Source organism: Candoia aspera, chromosome 5, assembly GCF_035149785.1.
Source record: "Candoia aspera isolate rCanAsp1 chromosome 5, rCanAsp1.hap2, whole genome shotgun sequence".
Lineage (NCBI taxonomy): Eukaryota > Metazoa > Chordata > Lepidosauria > Squamata > Boidae > Candoia > Candoia aspera.
Genome location: NC_086157.1, coordinates 113,385,226 through 113,399,644, shown reverse-complemented (window position 1 = coordinate 113,399,644; position 14,419 = coordinate 113,385,226). Strand labels below are relative to the sequence as shown.

The following is a 14,419-nucleotide window of genomic DNA, read 5'->3' as shown; positions in this document are numbered from 1 at the left end:
AATTACAAATACAGATCACGTCTGTTTCATTTTTCCCCCCCCAATTCCAGAATGTGCTTCTTACTATTAGAGATCTGAAGATTTGGGTGGGTGGGGAAGAAGAAGGGCTGGGGATTTATTTATCTATTTATTTATTTGTCAGATTTTTATCTCCGCCCATCTCCCCCCTGAGGAGGGACTCTGGGCAATTAATGCTTAAGCCTGGCAATCCCTCTGCTCCCATACCCCCTTTTAGAGATTGAAAACAACAACAACAACCAAAGCCTTTTAGTCTTTGTTAATTTCTTTTTCTTGTTTTTCAGCGTCCAGACGAGTACTATGTAATCTGGATAATGGCTGACCTCGCTTCGTTTGTCATAATTTTAGGGGTTTTTATCTTCCAGAAGTAAGTAGCATCCACTGATGATTTTGCAATACTGTTAGGTTCTTCCCAGCAACATCTGGACCCCCTTTGAAGGGCTGTGGAAAAATTCTTCATTAGTCTATTTCCATCAGGGAATAGAAACAGAGGCCAAACTTTGCCCAACTTATGAGTTCACGGCCAAGCAAGGATTTAGGACTTACAAGGGATAAATAAATTGTAGAGGGCTAGTCAAACAATGTCCCATCCAAGGTTGGGATTCTTTTCTGCCCTCTTTCCAAGGTCTGGATGGCATTTCCCCAAGTTGGCAAAGGCTAAGTTTTATGGTTGTGGGTTCTCTTAATTTCTAGCCTTTAGTCTGCAAATGCAACTTCGGAAGAGAAATGTGTAACTTGGAGAAAAGAAGCTGAAAGGAGAGAGAGAGAGAAAATGTGCAGAATTTTTTAAAGCGATGAGACAGCAAATGCCTGGAAAAGCAGAAGAGATCTTGGTTTAATGTTTTAAAGCAGGCACTGGCCAGGTTTGGGTTAAATAAAAGAACAGGCAGCCCCTAAAGGTCGGGAGTGAATCCTTGTGCCTTTTTAAAGGTACTTTGAGAAGAGATTGTAGCATCAGAACTGGAAACTTTAGGTCAATGTTTTTCAAATTTGATAACTAAGATGTGTAGACTTCAACTCCCAGAATTCCCCAGCCAGCATAGCTGGCTGTGGAATTCTGGGAGTTGAATTCCACACATCTTAAAGTTGCCAAGTTTGAAAAACACTGATTTAGGTGCACAGCCCAAGCACAGTTTTTATTTTAAAAGGCTGGGGAGGGAAGAAATGCAGAGAGGTCTGGTCTACCTCCCCAATGTTTGATTTTCCTCCCCTATCCACTGCTAAAATGACTTTGGCCCAACCCTGCCTGGTTGGTTAGTTTCATTCCAAGGAAAGAATATCAGCCTGCAAAACTGTCAGGGGACACGGCCTTGTTTGCCTCTTGATCTTTAATTAATTAATTAAATGTATGTGTGTATATATGTATTTATTTATTAAATGTATTTGCTGCCTGACTCCCAGCCACTCTGGGCGGTTCACAAATGGTTAAAAACAAGGAAACCACCAGCACAAGGAAAGGATGAAGATGGCAGGGATAGCAAACCCGGCTGGGAATAAAGGAAAAGGAGAAAAGGGGGTTTTGGTCACCCTCTCCAGAGGCCAGGTGAAGAGGCCCCTTGGAGCGCCAGTAGGGTGGGGGCCGTTCGAATCTCTTGGTTATTTCTTACTGCTCTGACATTTCTTGCATGTTCCTTTCCTCTTTCTTTCTTTCTCTTTCTGCTGCTGCATTTTGGCATCTTTACAGCTATCACATAATCAGGTAATTTCTGGGACCTCCTCCCTCATTTCACCTTCATCTCTACTTTTGTTATCCCTTCCCCCTTTCCTATAAGCATTGCTGAAAATATGGAGGAAAGCCGAGACTGTGGGCCAAGAGGGGAAATAAAAATACAGGTAGTCCTTACTTAACAACCATTCGTTTAGTGACAGTTTGGACTTACAACAAGGCTGAAAAGACCGACTTGTGACTGGTCCTCACACTTACGACCGTTGCAGTGTCCCCATGGTCACATGATCATGATTTGGGTGCTCGGCAACCAGTTCACATTGATGACCATTGCAGCATCCTGTGGTCACATGATTGCCATTTTCTACCTTCCTGGCTGGCTTCTGGCAAGCAAATCAATGGGGAACCACATGATTTGCTTAACGACCATCTGTTTTGCTTAACACCAGTGATGATTCACTTAACAACTGCCACAAAAAAGGTAAAATCTGGTCAGATTCACTTAATGACCGCTTTGCTTACCAACCGAAATTCCGGTCCTAATTGTGGTTGTTAAGCGAGGACTACCTGTACTGCTAATGATAGAAGCATTGAGATTCGGGTCATTTGCACACGGAAGCAATTGGGTGCATCCTACAGTGATCAGATGCAGAAGCCCAAAGCTTTCTGTTCTCGGGCATTCCTGACACTTTAAGGGCCACCAAACTCTAGGTGAAAAAACAGGCATTTGAATATATATGAATTGATGCGTTATTTTGGCCACTGCTTTGGTGATGAAGGAGATGCGGTTGAGGCTGGGTCTTTTGTTTGCATCAGCTGAGAAGACGGAGCTGAAGATTGTGGAAGGAAGGGGAGGGGACGGAGGGAGGGAGGGAGGAAGGAAGGAGTAAATTTCCCCTCATGCCTCTCTCATCCGGATTCCCCTTCAACTGGAGCATCTGCAGGGGGTGGTCAAAAAAGTCAAGGTGGCAGCCCCGATGCTGCGAAGAGGCTCCACCTGGTTTTGATGGGCATCATCAGACATGCGACACGCATTGTACCAGGCAGAGCTTCCATTGCACAGCCACAGCCAGAGCCAAAAAAAGCTCAGCCTTGTTTGACCACACCCTGCGGTCCCCTCTGCCTTCGACTGGTGCAGTTTGCCTTAAAAGAGATCCAAGAGGCTAGATGCCAAGATTGGTTAAATGCCACGTCTGGTTTGGCTGCAACGTCCCCCGATCCGATAGAAACGTCGGGGCGCTTGCAGTGGCTCCCGTTCCTTTGGCTTCCTTTATTCCTTGTCCCCCCCACCCCCTTTGTTCATCACCCCCTGAAGTTGGCTCCTTAATTCAAGGCGAAGCCTCATGAAGTATCCAGGAGGCGCTTTCGTTGCAGCCCATAACATCTGGGGTGGGGGAGCTTTTTGGAATGGAAGAAGCTGCTTTCGACCGACTTGGACTCTCGGTCCCTCTCACCCAGCTTTTCCTGAGCTGGTGCCCTCCAGATCTATTGGACCCCAAGCCCCACCAGCTCGGCACAACTGCAGGGTCCCAGCTAGGAACGGTCGGTGGCTCTTTTTTTCTTTTAACACTTTGAAGCAAATACATAAAAGTAAAAGAGAATTTAAAGAGAGAGAGAGAGAGAGGCTGATCGCTCATGAATATTTCTACTGATCCTGGTCCTCTGGGGTTAAAAACTTTTCTGCTTGCAAGGAGCTAATCTTGGGAACAGAGGGCAACGCTAGTCATTCCCAAGACAGCTTCCATCCTGGTGCTGCAAAGCTGATTCTTGCTTCCAGAGACATGGCGCACAAATAGCTGCCACCCCGTGGTCTCCTCTGGTTTCATCCTGCCCTGGATGATCCCTCAGCCCTCGTTCTTGATTGCCAAGCGTCCTGCAGTTTTTAAATCAGTGTTTAGATAGTGTTTCTCAACCTCGGCTACTTTAAGATGTGCGGACTTCAACTGCTGGCTGAGGAATTCTGGGAGTTGAAGTCCGCACGTCTTAAAGTTGCCGAGGTTGAGAAACACTGCCTTAAATGTGTCAGATACCTATGTGTCTGATGAAGTGGGTTGCATCTCGTGAAATTTGTTAATCGGCAGAGTCCTCCTGATTTTTTGCCACTGTATACCCAGCTCTCCTCCTACAATGACATCATGGCATCTGTTGCCTCCTCTGAATGTCCCTCCCGTTAAATCTACATTACTTCTTTATTATTAATTAAAAGCGGGCAGAATTTCACATGACCCCTAAGCCTCGTGAGGCGTTGGGGAAGGTCCCAAAAATCCTGCAATGTTTTTGGCAGGGAGGGCGCAAGCCTCTGCTGGACTGACACCTTTTCTTCTCAAACTGCCCTCCAGCCTTGCTCCTAGAAACACCTTTTCAAAACAAGCCTTTCTGGATCAGAACCAGCCTAAAACTGGTGTGTCCAACCAACATACCAGATTTTGCTGGGTGAGGAAGATACAGGTAGTCCTTGACTTATGACCACAATTGGGACTGGAACTTCCATTGCTAAGTGAGGTGGTTGTTAAGTGAGTCACACCCAGTTTTATGACCGTTTTTGCCCTGGTCGTTAAGTGAATCACCGCAGTTGATAAGCAAATCACCGCGGTCATTAAGCGAATCTGGCTTCCTGCATTGACTTTGCTTGTCGGAAGCCATCTGGGAGGGTTGCAAATGGCAATCACATGACCTCGGAACTCTGCAACTGTCATAAGTGTGAGCTGGTTGCCAAGCGCCTGTATTTTGATCGACTGTGGGGATGCTGTGACGATCGTAAGTGCGAGGACCAGTTGCAAGTCACTTTTTTTCAGTGTTGTTGTAACTTCGAACAGTTGCTAAATGAATGGCCGTAAGTCGAGACTACCTGTACATTTGACTGCAGCCACCCACAAGGCTCACAGCAAAAAATAAGTGTGTGTGTGTGAGAGAGATGAGCTTTGCTACACACTTTTTGCCCCTTCTTTGCATGGAATGGTTGAAATCACATTGTGGCCTGAAAACGTGACTAACCCTTTTTTTCCAAGACTGAAAGTGGGGGGGGGGGATATTTGCCTAGATCATCATCTTCCTCTTGCCTCATCCAGGCTGCCTCTGTGGACATCTGTGCTTTCTCCATGTTAACTGGCATCACTTCTTTCTTTCCTCATCTTTGCAAAAAGCAAATCTTTTTTGACTTTGCGAAGCGGGGGTTGGTAGGCAGGAGGGCGGAGAGCGTTTCCAGCTGGCTTCTGCAGCAGTGGTCTTGAAAGTGGTAAGGAGGGGTTGGTCTGGATGGAAAAGCAGCTCTCCCTGTCAGGTTTCAGAAGGCAGTGGCTGATTTTTGTTTTGTTTTGTTTTGTTTCCTTCGCAGCAGAGAAGAGGGGAGAGGTGCAATAAAAAATGCAGTACAAGCAGACATCAGGCTGGGAGGCAGATTCAGAGATTCTGCCACGTTTCACACCACTGTTCTTTCTTTGGGATAGCTTCTGATTTTAAAGTCCTTATGGGAGAGGAGTGGTTATAGGGTTCAACAACACCCCTGCTTTCCCTTGCTGTTATCAAACTTTTCTCTGCATCCTTCTTCATTGGCAGCAGATTTGACAGCCAATTTGATGCATGGTGTTCACTTTGGTCCAAGGTTGCCCCAGGTAGAACATGGAAAATTGGATTGTATCAGGAAGGTATAACGATCCAGATTTGTGGGGGGTGGGAATATTTGGAGGATGCGCCTGCGTGCCCCCTAATGTGCCAGCAACTCCTAAAAGCAGCTGCCCTTTCCCTGGGCTTTTGTGGTGGCAGCGAGGTGACCCCAGGAAAGAGGGCCTTTGAAGTGCCCACCGGGGCATCCCACACACTTCAAATCACATTTTCCCCTTCGAATCTGGATTGCCGGCCAGCCGACTGCATGTTACATGATTGCATCACCCACAGGTCTCATTTTATGTATTTGGCATCTCTGTGTTGATGTGTTAGGTCTGCCTACGTAGTTTTTTGGATTCTTTGTGGTGGGAGCATTTGTCTTTAGTCTTTAAAGCACTGGGGCTTGAAGTTTTTGTTTTTGTTTTTAATTCTATCCTGCCCTTCTTGTAGCAGACGTAACACTTCCTCCCCCAGTTTTTCCCCACCACAACAGCTGTGTGAGGTAGACTGAGCCAGGAGGCAGCAACAGTCCCAGAATCCCCCAGGGAGCTTCTGGGGCTCAGGGGAGACTAGAACACCCCCTCCCCAGCCTGAAGCCCAGCACTTGAACCAGCACCCTGCCAGGTAGAGGCTGGTGCTCGATTTAAAATCACCAAATAGGCACCCCCTAAGCCTGTGTTAATCTGTTTTATTGCATCAGGAGAGAACAGGAGAGTTTGCGAAAGAAGGCACCTGCTTTTGCACAGACTTCCCCGTGTGCAAAACGGGTTGCCGGGGGAACATTTTCGGTTGATTGAAATGTTTTTAATTGGAAGATTAAGCCTGCCAGCTCCAATCAGAGCTTTTGAGAAATGCTGCATTATGTTTCCTCCCCCTAGGTGGGGAGGGTGTCTCTATTCCATATTCCCTGCTGCTTTTCTGCTATGAAATTTGGGAGATGTTGGGCATCTTGGCGGGCACAGACGAGGGCACAGACATTGCGGGGCACAGACAAGGGTGTAATTTTCCCCATTGCTTGCCCATACCTTCCCTTCCTGTGCTTAGATCAGTGTTTCTCAACCTCAGTCACTTTAAGATGTGTGGACTTCAACTCCCAGAATTCCCCAGCCAGCCATGCTGGCTGAGGAATCCTGGGAGTTGAAGTCCACACATCTTAAAGTGACTGAGGTTGAGAAACACTGGCTTAGATGTTCCCAAAGTCAGGAGGGGATCCTGCAGAAAGGTGGGAGCAGCTGCTCCAGTGATTTTAGGGGTGCCCCACTTCTGACCACCTGGCAGGAGCTTGGCAAATTTCAAGGCTGAGCAAAGATTTAAACCATCCCAAAAGACTCAAAAAACTGAGAGCAGAAATTCTCTTGGCTGTTATGGTAGAACAGTGTTAGAAAAATACCAAAAATAGGAGAAGCTCAAAGTCACAATGGTAGTAGCAATAATAGCAGAGGTAGCAGCACTTGTAATAGTAATATTTTCAAGAGAATAGCAGCTGCAGCAGCAGCAACAGTAATAATATTTTAAAGATAGTAGTGGTCTTAGTAATAGTATTAGTAAGTAATTAGTAATAGTAATAAGTAGCAAGTAGTGGTAGTGGTATTAGTGTTTTAAAATTATGGCTCATACTAACAGTAATAATAGTATTTTAAAGATAGTAACCTTAGTAGCAGTGGTTTAATAATTGAGTAATATTTCAACAATACTAATATTTTAAAGTTAGTACTCTAGCAGTACTGCTGGAGTGGGCAGCTTTAATAAAATTGATGTAATAAAATTAATAATAGCAGTAAAAAAAGGTAAAGGTTTCCCTTGACGTAAAGTCCAGTCGTGTCCGACTCTAGGGGGCGGTGCTCATCTCCGTTTCAAAGCCTTGGAGCCGGCGTTGTCATAGACACTTCCGGGTCATGTGGCCAGCATGACTCACGGAACGCCGTTACCTTCCCGCCGAAGCGGTACCTATTGATCTACTCAATAATAGCAGTAGCAGTCATAATTTTAAAGATTGTATTAGGCTTCATAGTGTTTTAGTAATAGCAGTGATTTAATAATTGTAGTAGTTTAAAGATAGTAGCAGTATTAGTAGTAGTATTTTAGACAATAGTGGTAGTATCACATTAGTATTTTAAAATTATGACCAGTACTAATCGGAGTAATAGCAATGGTATTTTAAAGATATGGTGTTAGTATTAGCAATAAAGTAACATTTAATATTAATACTAACTAGTGTTTTGAGGGTAATACTAGTAGCAACAATACTAGTAATTACAACATTTTATGGATTTATTTTGTTTAAAGAATTTATATGGTTGCCCATCACAGCAGGATAGGGTTACCCTGAGTAGTGATTCTTTAGTAATAGCAATAATATCTTAATAACAGTATTTTAAAGGTATGATTAGTAGTAGCAGTACTAGTAATAATACTTTAAAGGCGTGAGTAGTGTTAGAGCAGTATCAATAATAGTATTTTAAGATTATGACCAGTACTAATTGGAGTAATAGCAATGATATTTTAAAGATATCGTAGTGTTAGTATTAGTAATAAAGTAACATTTAATATTAATACTAGTGTTTTGAAGGTTATACTAGTAGCAACAATACTAGTAATTACAACATTTTATGGATTTATTTTATTTAAATAATTTATATGGCTGCCCATCACAGCAGGATAGGGTTACCCTGAGTAGTGATTCTTTAGTAATAGCAATAATATCTTAATAACAGTATTTTAAAGGTATGATTAGTAGTAGTACTAGTAATAATACTTTAAAGGCATGAGTAGTGTTAGAGCAGTATCAATAATAGTATTTTAAGATTATGACCAGTACTAATTGGAGTAGCAATAGGAGTAACAGCGTTTACAAGGTCTTAGTAATAGCAGCAGTGGTAGCAATACTAGTAATACCGCTAATTGTATTTTATTTATTTACTTATTTATTTAATCAATTTGCCTGGCCGCCCATCTCAACAAGCAACTCTGGGCAGTGAACAATATTAAAATAAAATTAAAAAACAGTTCCAACCACAAATACAAAAATTAAAATACGGAGCAGCTGAGGAAAGTATCCCAATCCTCAGTGGCTGACCCAGCCCAGGCCTGGATGCACTTATTTATTTATTTATTTTTCTATCCGCCTTTATTATTGTTATAAATAACTCAAGGTGGTGAACATGCCTAATGCTCCTTCCTCCTCCTGTTTTCCCCACAACAACAACCCTGTGAGGCGGGTTGGGCTGAGAGAGAGGGACTGGCCCAAGGGCACCCAGCCGGCTTTCGTGCCTGAGGCGGGACTAGAACTCTCAAACCACGCCTGATTGGCTCTTGGGCTGAGAGAGAGGGACTGGCCCAAGGGCATCCAGCCAGCTTTCAGGACTCAGGCGGGACTAGGACTCTCATACCACTCCTGATTGGCTCATGGGCTGAGAGAGAGGGACTGGCCCAAGGGCACCCAGCCGGCTTTCATGCCTAAGGCGGGACTAGAACTCTCAAACCACGCCTGACTGGCTCTTGGGCTGAGAGAGAGGGACTGGCCCATGGTCATCCAGCCGGCTTTCATGCCTAAGGCGGGACTAGAACTCTCCTACCACGCCTGATTGGCTCTTGAGCTGAGAGGGACTGGCCCAAGGGCACCCAGCTGACTTTCATGCCTCAGGCAGGACTAGAACTCACCTCCTCCTGGTTTCTAGCCCGTTGCCTTAACCACTAGACCAAAATGGCTCTTAAATTTTAAAGACAGGAATAGGAATAGTAGCAACTCAAGAAACACCACCAATAGTAACCTCAAGATTGAGTTCAGTTAAGCAGCCCAAGGAATTGCAGGTGTTTGTCCCCAGGAGGGCCCAAAGGCAGGCCGTTCCAGGGTGGGGGGCCATCCCAGAGAAGGTCCCGCCTCTTGGTGTCCAGGGAACCCCCCTCCCCTGGGAATCAGGGAATCCTTCCAATTAGCTTTGTTGTGGGTGGGTGGGGGGCTCTGTGGGACCTCCTCTACCACAGCAATGGGTGACAGCGAGGTTGGAGATGGCAGGCCCCACCCACCCCATACCGCCTGTGTCTGATTTTCCAAGCAAGGCCCTTTTTGGAGCAAAGTCAGAAGAACCCACGGCGAGGTCCTTTCGGGGACCCATCCTGCCCCCCCAGTCTACTAGCCCTTAGCCTGGAGTTTGGGACGGGTGACCGACCTCTCCCTCCCAGCACTGAAGAGTCTGCCAGGCTGCGAGCAGAAGTGGGACAGGGTTTCAATGCTTTTCTGTTTGAGCAGTGAGAATCACTCTGCCGAAATGGAGAAAACTGGGGCGGGGGGGGGGGGGACAGACTGGACGCGTGATCTCCCAACATCTTGTTTCCAAGCATGCCTCTCCCAGGCTGTGCTGGAGGAGAAGAAAAGTTGGAAATAAGCCACTGGCTCAAAATCTTTGCTCCTTCCTGCAAGGGGCTGAGAATTGGAGGGGCTGAGAAACGTTTGCAAAGTGAGAGGGGGCAGAGAGCAGGATTTGCAGAGGCATCCACCAGTGGTCAAAAAAGTTAAGATGGCAGTTGCAGTCAGGGGTGGCGCAGGTGAAAAAGGGACAGGGCTTTGCACGGTTGCAACGGGTGCTCCTGGGTGGGTGTGCTATCCCCAACCCAGTGGGGCCCCTGCAAACAATTTCCATTTTCCACTTCCGTCCCAGGTGGCGCTTCGGTAGCATCCACACATACAACCCGGAACAGATCATGCTCAGTGCCGCCGTCCGCCGGTCCAGCCGTGACGTAAACATCATGAAAGAAAAACTCATATTTTCAGGTAAGACGGCGAGTCGAGGAATCTTTTGTAAGGGGATTTGCAGTCCAGTTCTGTTGTTGTTGATTACTCTGTGTATATATTTGCTTGTCAAGTTTATCGATTTTCTCGCACAACCAAGGTGCTTTTTAAAATTAATTTGCTTTTATAAATGAAAGAGGACAGTGGCCGGCAGGAAAAGCAAGGGCTTGCTTCAATTCTGGGATTCCAAGTTGAAAGGCAAATTTGAAAGGCATGTTAGGAAAAAAAACCCCCATAAGGTTTTCTAACAGCTGGAGCATTTGAGTAGAACGTAATTGCTTGCAAAAATGCAGTGTAATTTAATACAGAAATGGGCCAGAGAGAAGGTGAGTTTATCTTCATTGGATGTGCTCAAGCAGAGGCTGAGCAGCTGCCCGTCTGGATGCTTTAATTTGGATTCCTGCATTGGGCAGGGGGTTGGACTGGATGGCCTCAGGGGACCCTTCCTAATACAGACTTCTGACAACAGAATAAACGCTCGCGTTCAGCCTCCCTCTCCCCAACGGAGTTGGGCTCCAATTGTCCTCTGTCTCTAGTTAGTTGTAGATAATGATGGATTGGAAGGAACTTAGAGGTCATGTAGTCCAGCCCGCCCCCTTCAGTGTAGAACCGGCTAGACCGTCTCTGACAGATGACCATCCCGCCTCTGTTGGAAGACTTCCACTGAAGGAGAACTCATGCCAGCTCAGGTGGCAGCCTGTGCCACTGGCTGACGGCTCATACAGACAGTGGGTTAGGAAAGACTTCCCCGGTCAATAAAAACAAAGCAAAAAAAAAAAAAATCCACTTCACGTAATTCAGAACGGGTTACCTCTGCAGTTGTTTTGACGTTGCTGTGTTTCAATACCGGGTGTTGCGTTTTTCAAAACAGGAAGGGTCACTCCGGCCGGTGAGATGCAGCAAAACTGTGTTTTGAACGATGTTCTTGCAGGTTCTAGCCACTGGAGGGCGCCAGGCTCCCTGACTGGGTCTCTTTAAGCCTGTAGCGTAAGTGTGTGGAAAGGCCGGCATTCACCCCACGGTGGAGGGCAAGGGAAGGTCCCGGTTACATTCTGGCTTGCTTTACGACTCGGCAGAGTTTGCACTAACCTCCATCCGTTTCTCATCCTGCCGTCCCCGGCTGTGGCGCTGCACCTTTTATCTCAGACAGGGTGGCTGGCTGTCGTCTTGACTCTTAATCTGGACGATCGTTTTAAAACCAGAAGGAACAAAGGTTGTGGGTGCACCCCAGATTGCCCCCACAACCTCGTTTGGCTGTTCTGGCATGTCTGAGAAGAGCCAGCCAGTTTCATTCCAGATAAAGGGGCTTGGATCACGGAGATGGGGACTTGCTTTCAAAGCCGCATTTACGTTTTTAACCTCCTTCCACGATTGAGACGGGTGGAAAATTGGGACCTTGAAATCACCCTCTACAGCACCCTGTCTTCCCCTCTCCTCCCTCCTCCCTTCCTTCCCAGCTTCCTTCCTTCCTTCCTCCCTCCGTCCCTCCCTCCCTCCCTCCCTCCTTCCTTCCTTCCTTCCTTCCTTCCTTCCTTCCTTCCTTCCCAACTTGCTTCCTTCCCAGCTTCCTTGCTTCATTCCTTCCTTCCTTCCCTCCCAGCTTCCTCCCTCCCTCCCTCCCTCCCTTCCTTCCCAGCTTCCTTCCTCCCTCCATTCCTTCCTTCCCTCCCTCCCTCTCTCCTTCCTTCCTAGCTTCCTCCCTCCCTCCCTCCCTCCTTCCTTCCTTCCTTCCCAACTTGCTTCCTTCCCAGCTTCCTTGCTTCACTCCTTTCTTCCTTCCTCCCTCCCTTCCTCCCTCCCTCTCTCCCTTCCTTCCTTCCTTCCCTCCCTCCTTCATTCCTTCCTTCTTTCCTTCCCAGCTTCCTCCCTCCCTCCCTCCCTCCTTCCTTCCCTCCTTCCTTCCTCCCTCCTTCCCTCCTTCCTTCCTTCCTAGCTTCCTCCCTCCCTCCCTCCTTCCTTCCTTCCTTCCCAACTTGCTTCCTTCCCAGCTTCCTTGCTTCACTCCTTCCTTCCTTCCTCCCTCCCTTCCTCCCTCCCTCTCTCCCTTCCTTCCTTCCTTCCCTCCCTCCTTCATTCCTTCCTTCTTTCCTTCCCAGCTTCCTCCCTTCCTCCCTTCCCTCCCTCCCTCCCTCCCTCCTTCCTTCCCTCCTTCCTTCCTCCCTCCTTCCCTCCTTCCTTCCTTCCCAGCTTCCTCCCTCCCTCCCTCCCTCCCTCCCTCCCTCCTTCCTTCCTTCCTTCCTTCCCAGCTTCCTCCCTCCCTCCCTCCCTTCCTTCCTTCCCTCCCTCCCTCCTTCCTTCCTTCCTTCCTTCCTTCCTTCCTTCCTTCCTTCCTCCCTCCCTCCCTCCCTCCCTTCCTTCCTTCCTCCCTCCCTCCCTCCCTCCCTCCCTCCAGGGCAAAACTAAGTTTGATTGAATTTAATTTAAACATAAGAATGCTGCAATTAAGGTGAGAGAACTGTTTTCTGGGCTGCTAAGAGGATGGGGAATTGTCAAAACCGAGCAATCTGGCATTTTGCAATCCAGATCTGGTAAGCCTGTTTGTCCAGTTTAAACTATGATTTAGGGGTTTAGGCCCACGTGGTATGGTGGGGGGATTTCCCGTAAATCCTAATTGACATTATTTCAACACTTCGAGGGATGGTTTGCTTGCAGATAGGTAGAGTGACCAGCCAGTGTCTGAAATAGTCTGTTAATTACAGCAACAGCGCTATTCCAGTGGATCCAGCTATAGAACCACATGGATACTTGGAAATCCATCTGCATTTCTGCACTTTCTCCAGGGTGTAGGTACAGAATGGCCAATGTTTATGTCCATTATCCAATAGCAGACATGAATACAGATTCTTTATTCCTCCTCCTTGATTGTAATGTTATGTGGGAACGACCTTGGGAGACGGAGGGAAAAGATGCTGCCTGGGAACGGTCAGATAAGAGAGGGCCTAGCCTGCAGCTGCACAGTGGGCAGGGCAAGAGGCTCAGAAGGGACCCTCTCTAATTGCTCGGGCTGTAAAGGAGATGGCGGGAGATTTGTACTTTCAGACTTGCAAGATTGATGTCAGCCTTCCCAGGTAGACCAGACAGGAAACACGACCAGATAATTATCCTTTATTGTAAGGCTGCATTGACAGAATCTTGCAAGTCTGCAAGTACAATTCTCCTGCCATCTCCTTTGCAGCCCGAGAACTTAGGGAGGGTCCCTCCTGAGCCTCTTTCTCCACCCATTATGCAGCTGTGGGCTAAGCTGTCTCTTACCTGACCATTCCCTTGGCAGCGTCTCTTCGCCCCGTCTCCCAAGGTCTTTCCCACAGAGCATTACATCGATTTTGGACTCGGTTTGCTCCTGCGTGTTGGTTTTAATTCCCTGAACCTCTCTGCCATCTTTTCAGAAATCAACAGTGGCGTTGAGACAACGGACGAAGTTTCCTTGTGTTCCGAAAATGGCTACACCAATGAGGTTGTCACACCCATCGACCACCGGGAAGTGAAGCTCCGTATTGACTGACCGGGGGAGGTGGCAGTGGGCAAGATCTGGGGGTCCCCCTGACTCCGGGGGGCTTCCTTAGTCCAACAGCTCCAAGGAAATGTTGGCCAAGTCTGTGTTCCTTTGTCGAAACTCCTAATGCAACAAACTTTGTGAGGGCGGCCTGGAGCCTCTCTGGAAACTGAAGCTGGGCTGGGTTTCTTTGTTGTTATTATTATTATTATTATTATTAATAATATTATTATTTTGTAAAGTTGTCCCTTCTTTGTGACCCTTTTCCTGCCTGCTGTGGGCAGCGGGAGCTGGCACATTTGTCGGGCAGATGTTCCACTGGCGGTGTGCCCACCTCGCTGGACCATGAGCTGAGATGCTGGCCAGGCCAGCAGAGAAGGACCCCCCCACACACATCCCCCATTGACTTCTCTATTCCTTTCTTTGGGACAGTGATTGTTAGCTGAATTTATTTAAAGACGTATGTTGTGAAACCCTTGTTGCGGTGTCATCATTTTTAATATTTTGTGGAGGGCTGAAGATTGATTGGAAAGGGCTGTGTGTCTGTCCAGAGGAGCGAATGCTGGAGCAGACACACAAATCAGGACGATAACACACTCCTTTGCCTCGTCCTCTCCCCTGCAAATGGAGGAAAGAGATAGGAAGGGGGTGACGGGAAGAGGGGGGAAATAGCTTCCTGGGGCAGAGGCGGCGTCGATGTTCAGGAGGTGATCTGGTGTCCTGAATCTCTCCCTAGCGAATTCCAGATAGCTTCAACTACAACTCCCAGAATTCCCAGGCAGAGCTTCGATTGCACCATCGTGGATGCCATCTTGACTGTCCTGACCTTTGGGCACCCAAGGGCCTGGGA

General features: G+C 47.3%; 2 protein-coding genes across 2 annotated transcripts in view; one reads left to right on the top strand and one right to left on the bottom strand.

Annotated features, from left to right (window-relative positions):
- Positions 1-14,046, top strand: part of GDPD5 (glycerophosphodiester phosphodiesterase domain containing 5) — a 136,390-nt gene extending 122,344 nt beyond the window's left edge. Inside the window, exons 14-16 of the mRNA XM_063305986.1 lie at positions 303-385; positions 9,946-10,058; positions 13,463-14,046. Of these exons, the coding sequence (XP_063162056.1) occupies positions 303-385; positions 9,946-10,058; positions 13,463-13,578 (312 nt within the window). The 3' untranslated portion in view covers positions 13,579-14,046. The remainder of the gene's footprint in view (positions 1-302; positions 386-9,945; positions 10,059-13,462) is intronic.
- SERPINH1 (serpin family H member 1) overlaps positions 1-14,419 on the bottom strand; it is a 415,650-nt gene that overhangs the window by 173,149 nt on the left and 228,082 nt on the right. The gene's annotated exons all lie outside the window — the stretch shown is intronic.